The sequence below is a fragment of the Rana temporaria genome, chromosome 10 (genome assembly GCF_905171775.1).
Source record: "Rana temporaria chromosome 10, aRanTem1.1, whole genome shotgun sequence".
NCBI classification, from domain to species: domain Eukaryota; kingdom Metazoa; phylum Chordata; class Amphibia; order Anura; family Ranidae; genus Rana; species Rana temporaria.
In genome coordinates this window covers 38,057,810-38,077,362 of record NC_053498.1, presented here as the reverse complement: position 1 = coordinate 38,077,362, position 19,553 = coordinate 38,057,810, and the positions used below count along the sequence as shown (strand labels likewise).

At 46.0% G+C, this 19,553-nt stretch overlaps 1 protein-coding gene across 3 annotated transcripts in view; it reads right to left on the bottom strand.

The window, feature by feature from the left end:
* LOC120916531 (AP-2 complex subunit alpha-1) overlaps window positions 1-18,010 on the bottom strand; it is a 168,987-nt gene extending 150,977 nt beyond the window's left edge. For 2 of the 3 annotated variants that reach the window (XM_040327558.1, XM_040327560.1), the window contains exon 1: window positions 17,709-18,009. In XM_040327558.1, the coding sequence (XP_040183492.1) occupies window positions 17,709-17,775 (67 nt within the window). In that variant the 5' untranslated portion in view covers window positions 17,776-18,009. Of the gene's footprint in view, window positions 1-17,708 lie in introns of all 3 variants that reach the window. The other variant, XM_040327557.1, reaches the window with a different exon arrangement.
* Between the last annotated feature and the right edge of the window lie 1,543 nt (window positions 18,011-19,553).

Below are 19,553 nucleotides of genomic sequence, written 5' to 3'. Positions count from 1 at the left end.
TGACAGAGCGAGAAACGGGAGCTGTGTGTGTAAATACACAGCTCCCGGTTCTTTCAGGGGGAGAAATGACTGATCGTATGTTCATATAATGTATGAACAGCGATCTGTCATTTCCCCTAGTCAGTCCCACCCCCCCTTCAGTTAGAACACACTTTAGGGAACATAATTAACCCCTTGATCGCCCACTAGTGTTAACCCCCTTCTCTGCCAGTGACATTTTTACAATAATCAATGCATTTTTATAGCACTGATCGCTATAAAAATGCCAATCAATGGTCAATGCACAGTCTGACCGCCTGAAGTTCCAACACATTGATCGGCAGACAGGATTCCTCTTGTGTCCATCGACCCTGTGTTGACTAACACCCCCGACACCCCCTCCTAGTCGGTCAGGCTGGCATCCGTCGTGATCACTGTCCAGTGAAAAAAGAAGGACTTCCCAGACTGAAGGGCCGGAGATCTCAGCCACTATACCAGGGAAGTCCTGACTAGTTGACTTACCCAGATTTGACAATCCAGGGACAAAGGAGACTTGGCCTATTTGGACAGGATTTCCTTCTGCAAGACACGAGTGTGGAATTGAGCATACGGTACCGCCTCGAAGGTGGCCACCATGAGACCCAGGACTCGCATTCAGAAGCGCAGCGTCGACCACCTGCGGGATGCCAACAGCTTCACCGCCGACCAAAGAGTCTGCAACTTTTCCAAGGGGAGGTAAACCCTCGCCTCTGAGGAGTCCAGAATTAAGCCCAGGTGCTCCAGGCGCTGAGTCTGCACTAACTTCTGTAGGTTCAACACCCAACCAAACTCTTGATCGACATATCCTCCTCTAACTCTGCCCGAAGCGGCTCTGAGCAGGAGATCGTCCAAGTAGCCCACGATCGTGATTCCTCGCTGTCTCAGCAAGGCCGGAAGCAGAGCAAGCACCTTGGCGAAAACCCTTGGTGCTGATGCTAGGCCAAAAGGGGAGAGCCACAGATTGGTAGTGGTTGTCTCCGACCGCAAAGCGCAGAAACCTCTGATGCCTGGAACATATGGGGACATGCAAGTTTGCGTCCTTGATCTCCAAGGACACCAGAAAATCCCTTGGATGGAGTGCAGCGACCACAGAGCAAACCGATTCCATTCTGAACTTTCGTATCCTCACAAAGGCGTTAAGGGGCCTTGAGATCCAGGATTGGACGGACCCCATCCTTTTTCGGGACTACAAACAGATTGGAGTATAATCCCTGAAACCTTTCCGGCAGCGGCACAGGTACCATTACCCCGTGCCTCAACAGGTCCTGCACTGCCCCCAATAGGGCATTCCGACAAGCCGGAAGAAGATGAAGGTTCGAGGGAAAGAATCTGTTTGGTGGACAAGAAAGAAAGAAACTATCTTGTACCCTGATGAAACCACTTCGCAAACCCACTGGTCGGAAAGAAGGGAGCTGCAAACTCGCCAAGGCGAACCCCCACCCGAGAGTCGGGCGGGGACAAACCTTCATTCCATCGCAAACTTATCAAAATAAGTCACGTAAGGAAACACTTTAGCAGTGAGGGACGACTTGCGGGACCCAAAACGGACCGGCACCTCAGTAGATGCCCCAGTTGCATCCTCCAATTTGAGGGTTTCCTGCACTGCAGTGATAAGTGCCCCAACAAGTGCCTTCTCCTGCGCTGCCTGTGACACGGAGTCTTCCTCACTGTCTGAAGGGTCCTGGTCTGCATCCTCTGACACATCAGAACAGGGGCCCTGTTCCACAGCCAGGCCCGAGTCTGATCAGAGCTTTCCCCAGATGTTGGTGGGGAGAGGGGGCGCTTTGTACCCCCTTACGCCCACACACCGCTTCCACCCTGGCAAAAAAGGACTCCAGGACCGCCGACAAAGCATGCATAGGTACTGCAGGTGCTGGGGCACCAGTTGCTATCACAGGAATTTCTGGGGAAGAAGCGCCAGCCTCTGACGCTATGCTGACCTCGCTCACCTGATAGCCACTTAGGGACTAACTCAAGGTACACTAAAAAAGCCCACTCTCCTTGCTGCTACAGACCGAGGGGTATATCCCAGAGGAACTCACCGCATACAGGTGATGTGGCCATCAGGCACCATCTGGCCGACAACCCTGTAACATAAACACACTACTAAAACAGGGGGTCGACAATATCCGGGCGCCAGGTCGCATTGGCGACAAGAAATTGTGACCTGGCGCCCGCCAGTAATTGAGGCCGCAGCCTCAATTACCGGCCGCCGCCGCGGGGACGCACAGGATCCTGCGTCTCTGTCTCTCCCGCCGCGCGATCGCGGCGGGTCCGCGACGGCCGGTAATTGAGGCCGCGGCTTTGCGGCCTGGTGAAGTCCCAAGCTCTTCGGAAGCTTCTGTGAGCTGGCGCCATCTGGTGGTGGCCTTTGGCATTACATTACATTGGCATTGCAGCAATTATAATGTGTGTAATTTTTCACTATTTTCACTGCCATCTCCTTCCCTCTAATTAGAACCCCCAAACATTATATACCGTATTTATCGGCTTATACCGCGCACTATTTTGCCCTGAAAATCAGGGCAAAATCGTGGGTGCGCGATATACGCCGATACCCGCTTTCCCGCCACGAGTTTGAATACTGCGCCGGCATATACCGAGCGCAGTACACTCGTGAATCTTCGGGCAGTCTCGGCACCTCTCGCACTGACATCCTGAGCGTACAGGACGTCAGCGCGACAGTTGCCGAGCCTGGCCGAAGATTCACGAGTGTACTGCGCTCGGTATATGCCAGTCACATTTATACAGTAATTCGTGCATATTTATAGCACTGATCGCAGTATAAATGTGAATTGCGCCAAAAATGTGTCAAAAGTGTCCGATGTGTCCGCCATAATGTCGCAGTCCCAATAAAAATCGCAGATCGCTGCCATTACTAGTAAAAAAAAAAAATTAAAAAAAAAAGATAAAAAAAAATTATATTATTTGGGTAGTGTTGCTTGACCGTGCAATTGTTATTCAAAGTGTGAAAGAGCTGAAAGCTGAAAATTCGACTGGGCAGGAAGGGGGTTTAAGTTCCCAGTAGGCAAGTGGTTAAAGGAGCAGGATCCATTTTTTTTTTGGTGGGATTAAACGCTTTAATGTGACCTATAAACTGTACAACTCAGTTGAACAACAAACTGAAATCTTTTAGGTGAAGGGAAATAAAACGTACAAAACTAAAATAATATGGTTGCATAAGTGTGCACATTCTTAAACAAATTCTTTGTTGAAGCACCTTCTGATTTTATTACAGCTCTCAGTCTTTTTGGGTACGAGTCTATCAGCATGGCACATCTTATCTAGAGGTTGACCGATATCACGGCCGATATTTGGCAGTTTTGAAGAAATCAGCATCGGCCGATTTGTGTGTAAACCAGGCCGATTCGCGGCTTTACCCGCTTCTGTTACAGCATGTGAAATCAGTCCTTCAGCCGCACGCTACTGTTCACTTATAGAAGGGAAAAGTTTCACTGGCACCGCACAGCACCGCCCCGCCGGGCTGTAGCAGAGGAATAATACTTCATTAGCATGTCACAAGCCGACTAGTAACTCCCCCAGCAGTTGATCGTGGCCAGCATCAGCTAGCACTTTCTTCCCTGCTAAGGAGGAGCCTGCTGGCTGCTTCTATTTTATTATGTGATTGGCTGATCAGTGTTTATCTGCAAGCACCTCCTAGTCCTATCAGGTGCATGCAGATCGATACCAGCAAGGATGGATGGTAAGTCACATAGTGCTACTGTGCCCCCCCCCCCCCTGCAGACTTTATTGAATCTTATTTTTAAAAGGGAAACCAGGCTGAGGCTCACAAGCTGGCATTGAAAAAAAAAAAAAATACAATCTGCATCATATATAGCCCATCGGACGCCCCGATTTCTAAATATCAGTATCGGCCAGAGAAAAAACACATATCAGTAGACCTCTAATCTTAACTTGGCAATATTTGCCCACTCTTCTTTGCAAAAACACTCCAAATCGGTCAGATTGCGTGGGCATTGCCTGTGTATAGCCCTCTTCAGATCACCCCATAGATTTCCAATCGAATTCAGGTCTGGGATCTGCCTGGGCCATTACAAAAAATGTCATTCTTCTGGTGAAGAAATTCCTTTGTTGATTTGGATGTATGCTTTGGGTCGTTGTCATGCTGAAAGATGAAGTTCCTCTTTATGTTCAGCTTTCTAGCAGAAGGCTGAAGGTTTTGTGCCAATATTGACTGGTATCTGGAACAGTTCATAATTCCCTCTACCTTCATTCACTAAGGCCCCTGCTCCAGCTGAAGAAAAACAGCCCCAAATCATGATACTGCCACCACCATGCTTCACTGTGGGTATGGTGTTCCTCTGGTGATGTGCAGTGTCTGTGCACCAAACATCTTTTGGAATTATGGGCAAACAGATCAAGCTTGATTTCATCAGACCATAACAAAATTTCCCACATGCTTTTGGGAGACTTCAAATGTATTTTTGCAAAATTTAGCCAGCCTTGGATGTTTTTTTTCGTAAGAAAAGGCTCCCATCTTGCCCCTCTACCCCATGAAGAATACGGGAGATTGTTGTCACACGTAACACACAGATATTCCTGCAGCCCCTTTAATGTTGCTGAAGGGCTCTTGGAAACCTCTGACCGGTAATCTTCTCGTCTTTTCATCAATTTTGGAGGGATGTCCAGTTCTTGGTAATGTCACTGTTGTGCCATATTTTCTCCACTTGACGATGACTGTCTTCACTGTGTTCCATGAGATTATATATATTTAATGCCTTGGACATTCTTTTGTACCCTTTTTCTGACTGATACCTTTTAACAATGAGATCCCTCTGATGCTTTGGAAGCTCTCTGCGGACCATGGCTTTTTCTGTAGGTATTTAAGAAATGGCAGAAAAGACCCACTAGAACAGCTAAACTTCATTTGAGGTTGATCAGAGGCACTTTAAGCCTAAGTTCACACTGACTGTGGGAATGAAATTAACTCGCACAATTTCATTCCCGCATGCCAGTCCCGACTTCGGGGGGTGATTTCAGAGACGTTTATGTGGGTTTCTGCTAGAGCTGCACGATTAATCGTTACAAGATCGTGATCTCAATTCATTCGCGCGCCCCCCCGTGCGATCTCCACGCTGGATTAGTGCGATTTTCTGATCTCCCCGTCGGATCCACAGAACCAGCGTGGAACGCAAATGGCGGAACTGATGTCAGCCATCAGAGAGCATGATGCGTGGGCGTGGGCGGTACCCACCACGTTTCTTGGCCGGGAAACTAAACATAACATACACAGCACAGCAGTGAGCATAAAGGGACAGAAACCTGAAACTTTAAGGCCTTGTACACACTACCGAACATGTCCGCTGAAACTGGTCCGCGGTCCAGTTTCCACGGACATGTCCGACCGTGTGTAGGGCCTAGCGGACAGGTTTTTCAGCGGACAAAAGTTTCTTAGCATGCCAAGAAACTTGTCCACTGGAAAAATGTCCGTCGGACATGTCCGATGGTTAGTACGACTCATCGAACATGTCCGCTGGTTATGACGTATAACCAGCAGCCCGAAATCCCGCGCATGCGTCGAATTGATTCGACGCATGCGTGGAAGCATTGAACTCGCGTGTTAGAGAACGTCGGTGTCTTCTACGTCACCGCGTTCTCTGTCCGCGGGGATTTTGGTCTGATGGTGTGTACACCATGTCTGCTCGTGTGTACAAGGCCTAACAGGGGTGTCTAGACTTTGTATCCACTGTAAGTTGTGCAAGCATATGTAAACTGTAGTCACACCACACGTAAGGTATCGCCGCAAACGTGTGGTGAGAGCAATAATTATAGCGCTAGACCTCTCTAACTCAAAACTGGTAACCTGTAAAAATGTGTCGCCTATGGATATTTTTAAGTATTGTAGTTGGTAGCCATTTCATCAGCATGAAACATTCTTTACTTATTTACTCAGCATAACATTTTTCACACGCCAAAAAAAAAAAAAAAAAAAAAAAAAAAGGGGGGGGGATATATTATATATATATATATATATATATATATATATATATATATATATATATATATATATATATATATATATATATATATATATATATATATATATATATATATATTTTTTTTAGGGGAAACAAATACGTATCCAAAACAACTGCGCAAATACTGTGCGACATAAAAAAAAATTGTAACGCTTGCCATTTTATTCTATAAGGGTATCTGCTAAGAAAATAAAAAAAAGGTTTTTTTTTTTGCAAATAATTGTTCTTCATAAATTTAGCACAAATCAGTGTACATTTATTTAGCCTGTAATAAAGTCCACAAACTATGGTATATCTGAAAATTGTACTGATGGCTGCATATCTCATTTCTTGAGACCCGAAAACATCAGAACAATAGAAATACCCCCCAAATGACCCCTTTTGGAAAGTAGACAGGCCAAGATATTTAGTACGAGGGTTTTTTATAAAAAAAAAAAATTATTATATATATATATATATATATATATATATATATATATATATATATATATATATATATATATATATATATATATATATATATATATATATATATATATATATATATATATATATATATATATATACACATACATATACATACACAAACATACATACATACGAAAAAGTATGTGAACCCTTTTGGAAGGATATGGATTTCTGCACAAATTGGTCATAAAATGTGATCTGATCTTCACCTAAGTCACGACAATAGACAATCACAGTCTGCTTAAAATAATAACACACAAATAATTAAATGTTACCATGTTTTTATTGATCACACCATGTAAACATTCACAGTGCAGGTGGAAAAAGTATGTGAACCCTTGGATTTAATAACTGGTTGAACCTCCTTTGGAAGCAATAACTTTAACCAAACGTTTCCTGTAGTTGCATATCAGACGTGCACAACGGTCAGGAGTAATTCTTGACCATTCCTCTTTACAGAAAAGTTTCAGTTCAGCAATATTCTTGGGATGTCTGGTGTGAATCGCTTTCTTGAGGTCATGCCACAGCATCTCAAATCGGGTTTAGGTCAGGACTCTGACTGGGCCACTTCAGAAGGTGTATTTTCTTCCGTTTAGGCAATTCTGTTGATTTACTTCTATGCTTTGGGTCGTTGTCCTGTTGCAACACCCATCTTCTGTTGAGCTTCAGCTGGTGGACAGATGGCCTTAAAGCGGTGGTTCCCCCTTAAAAACAACTTTTTTTTATTTCACTGCCCCCCCACATTCCATCACGATTAAGGCACATATTTTTTTTTTCCTGCTGTACATACCTTAGTACAGCATCTTCACCCGTGCATCCGGGTTGCGAGTCCCGCGGGAGTGGGCGTTCCTCACATGCTGTTGATTGACGTTTTGCCCAAAAACTAGCTCTCCCCCCGTCGCGTAAGCCGCGTCACGGTTGGCGAAAGGAGCCGAACGGCGAGTCGGCGCTATACTGCGCATGCGCATCGCCGTTCGGCTCCTTTCGCCAATCGTGACGCGGCTTACGCGACGGGGGGAGAGCTCGTTTTTGGGCAAAACGTCAATCAACAGCATGTGAGGAACGCCCACTCCCGCGGGACTCGCAACCCGGATGCACGGGTGAAGATGCTGTACTAATGCCTTAATCGTGATGGAATGTGGGGGGGCAGTGGAATAAAAAAAAGTTGTTTTTAAGGGGGAACCACCGCTTTAAGTTCACCTGCAAAATGTCTTGATAAACTTGGGAATTCATTTTTCTTTTGATGATAGCAATTCGTCCAGGCCCCGACGCAGCAAAGCAGACCTAAAACATGATGCCGCCACCACCATACTTCACAGTTGGGATGAGATTTTGATGTTGGTGTGCTGTGCCTCTTTTTCTCCACACATAGTGTTGTCCATTTCTTCCAAACAACTCAACTTTGGTTTCATCTGTCCATAGAATATTTTGCCAGTAATGCTGTGGAACATCCAGGTGCTCTTGTGCAAACTGTAAACGTGCAGCAATTCTTTTTTTGGATAGCAGTGGCTTTCTCTGGGATCCATGAAATCCATTCTTGTTTAGTGTTTTACGTATCATAGATTCGCAAACAGGGATGTTAACATATGCCAGAGACTTTTGTAAGTCTTTAGCTGACACTCTAGGATTCTTCTTCACCTCATTGAGCAGTCTGCGCTGTGCTCTTGCAGTCATCTTTACAGGACGGCCACTCCTAGGGAGAGTAGCAGCAGTGCTGAACTTTCTCCATTTATAGACAATTTGTCTTACCATGGACTGATGAACAGCAAGGCTTTTGGAGATACTTTTATAACCCTTCCCAGCTTTATGCAAGTCAACAATTCTTAATCACAGGTCTTCTGAGAGCTCTTTTGTGCAAGGCATCATTCACATCACGCAATGCTTCTTGTGAAAAGCAAACCCAGAACTGGTGTGTGTTTTTTATAGGGCAGCTGTAACCAACAACTCCAATCTCATCTCATTGATTGGACTCCAGTTGGCTGACACCTCATTCCAATTAGCTCTTGGAGAGGTCATTAGTCTAGGGCAGGGGTCTCAAACTGGCGGCCCTCCAGCTGTTGCAAAACTACAAGTCCCATGAGGCATTGCAAGGCTGACGGTTACAAGCATGACTTCCACAGGCAAAGGCATGATGGGACTTGTAGTTTTGCAACAGCTGGAGGGCCGCCAGTTTGAGACCCCTGGTCTAGGGGTTCAAATACTTTTTCCACCTGCACTGTGAATGTTTACATGGTGTGTTCAATAAAAACATGGTAACATTTAATTCTTTGTGTGTTATTAGTTTAAGCAGACTGATTGTCTATTGCTGCTAATTAGATGAAGATCGGATCACATTTTATGAACAATTTGTGCAAAAATCCATATAATTCCAAAAGGGTTCTTGCAACTAATATAGATAGAGAAAATGTATATTTATATATATATATATATATATATATATATATATATATATATATATATATATATACACACACACACACACACACACACACACACACACACACACACACACACACGGTACAGACCAAAAGTTTGGACACACCTTCTCATTCAAAAGAGTTTTCTTTATTTTCATGACTATGAAAATTGTAGATTCACACTGAAGGCATCAAAACTATGAATTAACACATGTGGAATTATACATAACAAAAAAGTGTGAAACAACTGAAAATACAGTTGTGTTCAAAATTATTCAACCCCCCAATGCTGTAAAGGGTTTTAGGGAATTTATTGTACATTTGTAATTGTATTCAGAATGAAATCCTACAAGGACTTCTTAAAGAACCATATGCAACTAAAATGACATCAATTGGTTTTGTAATACAGTAGTAAATGTTTATTTTGTGAATTCTTCATTTACACAATTATTCAAGCCCTTAAAGATTACCACTCTGAAGAACAGAGGTTCATTGAAGTGAATTCAATCAGGTATTGAAAACACCTGTGGATGTCAGGGAGCAGCAATAAAGCCTAATAAGTACCAATTGGACAGCTTTAAAATGACTGTGATACTCAGCTCCTTCTAGACATTTACTGGTGTGGTTACAAACATGGTGAAGTCAAGAGAATGGTACAGGAAGACAAGAGAAGAGGTGATTACTCTTCACAGGAAGGGCAATGGCTATAAGAAGATTGCAAAGATGTTAAACATACCAAAAGACACCATAGGAAGCATCATTCGCAAATTCAAGGCAAAGGGCACTGTTGAAACGCTACCTGGTCGTGGCAGAAAGAAGATGCTGACTTCGACTGCTGTGCGCTACCTGAAGCGTAGAGTGGAGAAAAGTCCCCATGTGACTGCTGAGGAACTGAGAAAAGATTTGTCAGATGTGGGTACTGAACTTTCTGCTCGGACAATACGGCGCACACTGCGTAATGAATGCCTCCAAGCCAGAACTCCCAGGCGCACCCCCTTGCTGTCTCCAAAGAATAAGAAGAGTCGACTGCAGTATGCCAAAAGTCATGTGGACAAACCACAGAAGTTTTGGGATTGTGTTCTGTGGACTGATGAAACAAAATTAGAACTGTTTGGGCTCATGGATCAACGCTATGTTTGGAGGAGGAAGAACAAGGCCTATGATGAAAAGAACACCTTGCCCACTGTGAAGCATGGCGGGGGTTCAATCATGCTTTGGGGCTGTTTTGCTTCTGCAGGTACAGGGAAGCTTCAGCGTGTGCAAGGTACCATGAATTCTCTTCAGTACCAGGAGATATTGGATGACAATGTGATGCAGTCCGTCACAAACCTGAGGCTTGGGAGACGTTGGACCGTTCAACAGGACAATGATCCCAAGCATACCTCCAAGTCCACTAGAGCATGGTTGCAGATTAAAGGCTGGAACATTTTGGAGTGGCCATCGCAGTCACCAGACTTAAATCCGATTGAGAACCTCTGATGGGACTTAAAGAAAGCAGAATGTGACTGAACTGGAGGCTTTTGCCCATGACGAATGGGCGAAGATACCCGTAGATCGCTGCAAGACACTTGTGTCAAGCTATGCTTCACGTTTAAAAGCTGTTATAACTGTAAAAGGATGTTGTACTAAGTTTGAATGTCACTTGGGGGTTGAATAAAACTGATAATGATGTGAGCACAGAAAAGACATTTGTGGTTATTTCATTATAAATGTTATGTTATATTTGTCTGACCTACACGTGCCTCTTTGATTTAATTGTAAGCAGGATGACTGAATGATCAAAATCAATGTCAAACTGGCCAAAACAATCAATTTCAGTGGGGGTTGAATAATTTTGAATACAACTGTATATTTCATATTCTAGGTTCTTCAAAGTAGCTACCTTTTGCTTTGATTACTGCTTTGCACACTCTTGATGAGCTTTAGGAGGTAGTCACCTGGCGCAGCACCCCATCACTCTCCTTCTTGGTCAAATAGCCCTTACACAGCCTGGAGGTGTGTTTGGGGTCATTGTCCTTTTGAAAAATAAATGATGGTCCAACTAAACGCAAACCGGATGGAATAGCATGCCGCTGCAAGATGCTGTGGTAGCCATGCTGGTTAAGTATGCCTTCAATTTTGATTAAATCCCCAACAGTGTCACCACCAAAGCACCATCACACCTCCTCCTCCATGCTTCACGGTGGGAACCAGGCATGTAGAGTCCATCCGTTCACCTTTTCTGCGTCGCACAAAGACACGGGGGTTGGAACCAAAGATCTCAAGTTTGGACTCATCAGACCAAAGCACAGATTTCCACTGGTCTAATGTCCATTCCTTGTGTTCTTTAGCCCAAACAAGTCTCTTCTGCTTGTTGCCTTTCTTTAGCAGTGGTTTCCTAGCAGATATTCTACCATGAAGGCCTGATTCACACAGTCTCCTCTTATCAGTTCTAGAGATGTGTCTGCTGCAAAAGGTGGCTACTTTGAAGAACCTAGAATATGAAATATATTTTCAGTTGTTTCACATTTTTTTGTTATGTATAATTCCACATGTGTGTATTCATAGTTTTGATGCCTTCAGTGTGAATCTACAATTTTCATAGTCATGAAAATAAAAAAAACTCTTTGAATGAGAAGGTGTGTCCAAACTTTTGGTCTGTACTGATATATATATATATATATATATATATATACACCGTATTTATCGGCGTATACCGCGCACTATTTTGCCCTGAAAATCAGGGCAAAATCGTGGGTGCGCGATATACGCCGATACCCGCTTTCCCGCCACGAGTTTGAATACTGCGCCCGCATATAGCGAGCGCAGTACACTCGTGAATCTTCGGGCAGTCTCGGCGCCTCTCGTACTGACGTCCTGACATCCTGAGCGTACAGGAAGTCAGTGCGAGAGGCGCCCGAGCCTGCCCGAAGATTCACGAGTGTACTGCGCTCGCTATATGTGGGCGCAGTATTCAAAGTCGTGGCGGGAAACGAGCGGGAGGACGCCGCAGAAGGGCGCCGGACCCGCCGAAGATGGACACGGGACCCGCCGAAGATGGACACCGGACCCGCCGAAGATGGACACCGGACCCGCCGAAGATGGACGCCCGACCTGCCGAAGACGGACGCCCGACCTGCCGAAGACGGACGCCGGACCCGCCGAAGAGGACACCCGAAGCCGCAGAAGGACGCCGGACCCGACGAGGCCGCAGATGGACGCCGCGCAAGACACCAAAACTGTAAGTACAAAAAAACAAAAAATCTTTTTTTCCCACAGGATTGGGGGCTACTTTGGGGGTGCGCGGTATACCGCGATAAATACGATAGATATATATATATATATATATATAAATATAAATCTCTCTATCTATCTCGCGCACACACACACTTGTTTGGTTTACATACTATCTCACAGCATCATATAACTGGTGTGGCAGTTGTCAGGGACACTGACCGTACAAAAAAAAAAAGTTTTTTTTTTTACGATTTCACACTGAGAATCCAGTGGGTCAGATGGCACCCGGAAGTCTCTATGATCTTTCGGAGGCCAGGTACGATGTTATGACGTCACGCCTGGTCTTTGCATTTGAAAAAATGCCACTGCCTTGGCTGGGAAGCCAGTATAGGTTATTTTTTCCCAGGCTAGATCTGGGTACTTACTGAACCCAGATCTCGTTGTAAAGAGGACCTGTCACGCACATAAGGTATTGCCGCAAACGGTAGCGCTAGACGTCCTCTAACACTAAACATGTAACCTGTAAAATCGTCACCTATGTGGGTTTTAAAGCGGGGTTCACCCAAAAAAAAAAAATGTAATTGCATCTAGCAGATAGAGGACAATAGATTTCGGCAGGTTTTTTTTTTTTATCTTGGTACATACCTTTATATCCTGATGTTGTCCAGGGCTTCCGGGTTCCGATGACTGCTTGACTGGGCGTTCCTATTCTTCCGTACGGTGATTGACGTCTTGTGAAACAGGTGACCTGTCGCACAACGCGCGTCACCAGACGTCGGGAAAGAGCCGAGCTGCGAGTTGGCACTATACGGCGCCTGCGCAGTCAGCTCTACACGGCGGGCGCAGGCGCCATATAGTGCCGCCTCTTAGCTCGGGTATTTCCGGAAATCTGGTGACGTGCGTTGTGAGACAGGTCACTTTAGGAACGCCCAGTCCCGCAGTCATCGGAACCCTGAGGCTGGGATAGGAACGCCCAGTCCCGGAGTCGTCAGAAAGTGGAAGCCCTGAACAAAATCCGGATATAAAAGGTAAGTACAGAGCAAAAAAAAAAAACCTGCCGAAATGAAATGTACTTACTATTGTACTTTTTAATGTAAAAAATGTGTTTTTAGGGTGAACCTCCACTTTAAGTACCGAAGTTTGGTGCCACTGTACGAGTGTGTGCAATTTCAAAGCGTGACAGGTTAGGTATCTATTTACTCGACACAACGGGGTAGATTCAGATAGTTTAGCGGATCCGCAAGTTTTTGAGGCTAGTGCTAGTCATCAGAAAGCACTTACCTCAAAACTTGCGGCGGCGTATCGTAAATCACCCGGCGGAATTCAAATTCCGCGGCTAGGGGAGTGTACTGTTTAAATCAGGCGTGTCCCCGCGCTGATTTAACTGCGCATGCGCCGCCGGCTAAATTTCCCAACGTGCATTGCTCCAAATGACGTCGCTAGGACGTCATTGGTTTCGGCGTGAGCGTAACTTGAGTCCGGCCGTATTCTGAATCGACTTACGCAAACGACGTAAAAATTCAAAACTCGGCGCGGGAACGACGGCCATACTTAACATTAGTTACCCCTGCTATGTGAGGGGTATCCTTACGCCGGAAAAAGCCGAACGCAAGCGACGTGAAAAAAAAAAGCGGGCGGGCGTTCGTTTCTGAATCGGCGGAACTCCTCATTTGCATATTCGTTGCATACAAAAAACGAAACGCCACCTAGCGGCCAGCGGGAGATTGCAGCCTAAGATACGACGGTGTAAGTCACTATGAATCAGCCGCATAGATCCGACCGTCGGAACTCAGAGATACGACGGCGTATCAGGAGATACGCCGTCATATCTCTATCTGAATCCGGGCCACGATCTTTCACATTATGCAAAAAAAAAATAAAAAAAATCGAACATTGGCCTGGGTAGCAAGTAGTTAAAGTGGTTATAAACCCCTCCTTACAGCTTGCACCTACAGGTAAGCCTAGATTAAGGCTTACCTGTAGGTGCAAGAAATGTCTCCCTAACCTACACGGTTAAGGAGATATTTGCTGTAAGGACTGCACCGATGTCTACGATTAATGCCATAATCCCGCGCATCCGTGGGGATCTGCCGGTCCCGCGCACATGCGCAGGATAGACGTCATCACCGCTCCGGCCAGTCACAGCGCCGGAGTGGCAAAACAAGGAAGAAGACTGTAGAAGACATGGCGGCGGCTGAGGGGACCGAGGAGAACTTTGGGGGCTTCAATCTCAGGTAAGTCAATCATAACGAGCTAGTATGCTATTAGGGCTGTCCCGATACCACTACCGAAACTTTTTTTACCAAGTATTCGCCGATACTTTTTTACTTTTTTTTTTTTTTTATATATGTCAAGTTTCAGAATTTTTTTTTATTTTACAATTTACATTTTTTACAATGCTTTCTTATTTATTGCAATATTTTTTTTTTTCTTAGCCCTGTTGGGGGGCTTTGGTGAGATATCATGGGTCTTAACAGACCTCTGACATCTCCCATTTGAGGGTCGGGGGTCCAATCGGGACCCCCTCCGCTGCGTGCGGCAGGCGGATTCCCGCGGGGAGCGATCCGGGACGACGGCACGGCTATTCGTTTATAGCTGCCCCGTCGCGATCGTTCCCCGGAGCTGAAGAACGGGGAGAGCAGTATGTAAACACGGCTTCCCCGTGCTTCACTGTGGAGGCTGCATCGATCGAGTGATCCTTTTATTAGGGAGACTCGATCGATGACGTCAGTCCTACAGCCACACCCCCCTACAGTTGTAAACACACACTAGGTGAACCTTAACTCCTACAGCGCCCCCTGTGGTTAACTCCCAAACTGCAACTGTCATTTTCACAATAAAGAATGCAATTTAAATGCATTTTTTGCTGTGAAAATTACAATGGTCCCAAAAATGTGTCAAAATTGTCCAAAGTGTCCGCCATGTCGCAGTCACGAAAAAAATTCGCTGATCGCCGCCATTAGTAGTAAAAAATATTAATTAATAAAAATGCAATAAAACTATCCCCTATTTTGTAAACGCTATAAATTTTGCGCAAACCAATCGATAAACACTTATTGCGATTTTTTTTACCAAAAATAGGTAGAAGAATACGTATTGGCCTAAACTGAGGAAAAAAAGTTTTTGGGGGATATTTATTATAGCAAAAAGAAAAAAATATTGAATTTTTTTCAAAATTGTCACTCTATTTTTGTTTATAGCGCAAAAAATAAAAACCGCAGAGGTGATCAAATACCACCAAAAGAAAGCTCTATTTGTGGGAAAAAAAGGATGCCAATTTTGTTTGGGAGCCTCATCGCACGACCGCGCAATTGTCAGTTAAAGCGACGCAGTGCCGAATCGCAAAAACTGGCCGGGTCCTTTAGCTGCCTAAAAGTCCGGGTCTTAAGTGGTTAAACACAGGTTACGATGTTTCAGTTATACGAATGAACAGAGTCAGTGATCACCAGTGAAAAGGTAGGAGCCAGGTTTAGCGGCTCCAACCACCGCTCTCTATCCTGACAGAGGGGGCGGAGGAGGCTATGGAGGGTGACATGGAGCACAGAGGGGGACATGGAGGGTGACACCAAGCACGGAGCGGTAAAGCAGCAGAACGGAGGGGGGACACGGAGCATGGAGGGGGGGGGGAGAGCAGAATGGAGGAGGACAGCAGCGGCACAGAGGGGGGACACAGAGCATGGAGGGGGAGAACAGAATGGAGGAGGCCAGCAGCAGCACAAAAGGGGACACAAAGCGCGGAGGGGGAGAGCAGCATGAATGGGGGAACTGGAGTATACAGGGACAGTCATGCATCGGGTGAAGCATCTTCCCCGAGTACAAGTACTGTGGGAAATCCTTGGTATCTGTACCGATACTAGTATCGGTACAAACCTATATGCTGTTCATACTAGCTCATTATGACTTTCTCTTGCACGGTTTTTTTATTTTTTTTTAAAGGTTGAGGGTTTACTTCCTCTTTAAACAGCCTCTTTGGAACATTCTGACCTACGGAAGTGAGGGAATAAGCGAGTGAACCGATACATCGATTCCAGGAGCAAAAACATGAGCCAAAACATGAGCCTGGAGTTGAGCTTTAACAGGTCTTCTGATGGAAGTTGGATTAACAACAGTGGAACTAAAACCATGTAACGGTTTAAAAGAAAAAAAAAAAAAAAAGAAGTTACATTATCGTTCAAATGGATGGCATCACAACTGATCACACGTGCAGCCCCATGGCAGTTGCAGATCAAAAAATTGGCTAGGATGGCAGCTTCTATGGTTGAAAAGTTTAGGGTTTAGTTCTGCTTTAATAACCCAAATATTCCCAGCTCAAAAAAACATCAACTGACACATATGAAAGTAGACCTTCCATCTTCTCAAAAGATTTGGTCTTCTCCACATTCCAAAGCGTCTTCTTAGGCTGACGCCATATGAAAGTCAGGAGAAAAGATGAGCGATGGGACCTCCACTCCTGTACAACGACCCCGGCGAACGAACAAACGGACCTCCACTCCTTTACGACGACCGACGGGACGGATCTCCACTCCCGTAGGCCCATTTGACATGTACGGATCCCTGAAGATCCGTACATGTGTATCCGCTTGCTCAGCGGCGATCGCTCTGTTGATCCCCGCTGAGCCGGCAGATGACAGGGCGGTCCCCGCACACTGTGCAGGGACCGCCCTGTCAGATCTCTGCTCTCCCCTATGGGGGGGGATCGGATGAACACGGACTGTCTGTCCGTGTTCACCCAATCCACTCTGCAGACGGATGGAAAAATAGGATTTTCCTCCGTCTGCAGAAACGGAGGATTGCGGACACTGATGAGATTCCTATCTCATAGGGATTAACGTACGTCCCCTTTTCATCAGTAAACGGATGTATGAAAAAGCGGACATACGGTCCACAGGTGTGAAAAGGGCCTTACAACGACCCGGCGGACGGACAGACCTCCACTCCCGCACGACGACCCCGGCGGACGGACAAACCGCCACTCCCGCACGACGACCCCGGCGGACGGACAAACTGAAACTGCTACTCCCGCACGACGACCCCGGCGGACGGACCCCCACTCCCGCACGACGACCCCGCAGAGGGACCCCCACTCCCGCACGACGACCCCGGCAGATGGACGGACCCCCACACGATGACCCCGGCGGATGGACAGACCCCCACTCCCGCACGACGACCCCCCACTCCCGCACGACGGCCCCGGCGGACGGACCCCCACTCACGCACGATGACCCCGGCGGACGGCCCCCCACTCCCGCACAACGACCCCGGCGGATGGACCCCCACTCCCGCACGACGATCCTGGTGAATGGACAGACATCGATATATACTGACGACTATAGTCACAGATCAGGTTGTAGATGTGACAATCAATGGTCAATGTCAGGCCCTGCTCTAGATAGATGAATGACCCCCTAGTGACAGGTCCTTCAGAGGAGAGCCCTTGGTAGTCGGTGCAGACCACTGAGGGGATAGAATGGAGGGGTGGGTCTGTTCTGCCATAACAAGCTCTCCACACCCCATTTAAACTTCCTGACAGTCGCCCATATTCACACATACAGGCCGCAGCCCCGTCCCTCCTCCCCGGGGCACCACTCACAGTTCCTGATGTCGGAGATGAAGACGGCCAGTCCCCGCATCCCGTCCCCTTTTGACACGGCCGGCATCTTGTAGGCTGCGAGTGGCCAGACCCAGGAGAGGAAAACTTCACACAGCGGAGGAGGGGCAGGCCAAGCAGTGAGGGACGGAGGGGAATAGCGGGCTAATCCTGAGCTCTCCGCTGCAGCAAAGCGACACCCCCGGCTAATTAATGGACCGAACCAGCGCCTGAGAGAGACAGGCTGACGGAGAACAGCAGGAAATCCGCCGCGCAGGCTTCTCCCGCCCCGCCTGTTCCGTCATTGGACCGCGTCTGATACGTCTCGCCAACGATTGGACCAACGCAACGTCCGTCAAAGCAGCGGCCAGAGGGCGGGGAAGAAGGGTGTGGAGTGGGAAATGACGTTTCCCTTCCAACTAAAAGTGTATCGGTGTACACTGCCGAGGTCTGCACAGAGTACCAATACTAGTGGCTGGGCGGGGTTGAGTGGTAGGCGTTGATTGGACTGAATGTCATGGTGCGGGCGGGCTTTCCAGGCGCGCCCCCCCCCCCGGTTCGTAATTGGTATCCTATGTAGAAGCTAACGGTTCCCAATCCCAAAGAGGGCGGAGGTGATCGGCTGGCATGACGTCATTCCAGCGGGGATACCCATCACTGATGACGGTGATGGTGGAAACGTCACTAATCAATTATAACCAATCCGTATCTAGAGCTTTTTTTTTGCACACATTGCAAAAAATAATCTAACCCCACACACACAGATTATTATATACTTTCTGTCAGCAGAGAACCTGCAGAATAAAATGGAGGTAGTTGCAATTTTTTTATGTAATACGATATTTGTTATTAACCACTTCCAGACCTTAGGTGTTTTTTTTTCAGATTTGGTGTTTGCAAGACTAAAACAGTTTTTTCTGCTAGAAAAGTACTTAAAACCCCCAAACATTATATATATATATATTTTTCTAACACCCTAGAGAATAAAATAGTGGTCATTCCAATACTTTTTGTCACACCGGATTTGCGCAGCGGTCTTACAAGCGCACTTTTTTTGGAAAAAAATCACTTTTTTGAATTAAAAAAATAAGACAACAATAAATTTTGCCCAATTTTTTTATATATTGTAAAAGATAATGTTACGCCGAGTAAAATGATACCCAACATGTCACGCTTAAAAATTGTGCCCGCTCGTGGCATGGCGTCAAACTTTTACCCTTAAAAATCTCGATAGGCGATGTTTAAAAAATTCTAGAGATTGCATTTTTTGAGCTACAGAGTAGGCCTAGTGCTAGAATTATTGCTCTCGCTCTAACGATCGCGGCGATACCTCACTTGTGTGATTTGAACACCGTTTTCATATGCGGGCGCTACTCGCGTATGCGTTCGCTTCTGCGCGTGAGCTCGTCGGGACGGGGCGCTTTAAAAAAAATTTTTTTTTGTTTTCTTATTTATTTTTATTTATTTTATTACTTTTTACACTGAAAAAAAAATGATCACTTTTATTCCTATTACAAGGAATGTAAACATCCCTTGTAATAGAAAAAAGCATGACAGGTCCTCTTAAATATGAGATCTGGGGTCAAAAAGACCTCACATCTCATATTTAGACTAAAATGCAAAAAAAAAATTTTGAAACTGTCATTTTTTTCAAATGACAAAAAAAAAATTGTCTCTTTAAGAGGCTGGGCGGGACTGATGTTTTTGACGTCACTTCCGCCCAGCAGAGCTATGGGGACGGGCGAAGGAGATTTTTCCTTCAGTCTCGTCCCCGCTCAGCTGCCGAACAGTCGCGATCTCCGCCGCTACCTGACGGCTCCGGTAAGCGGCGGAGGGCGCGGGAGAGCG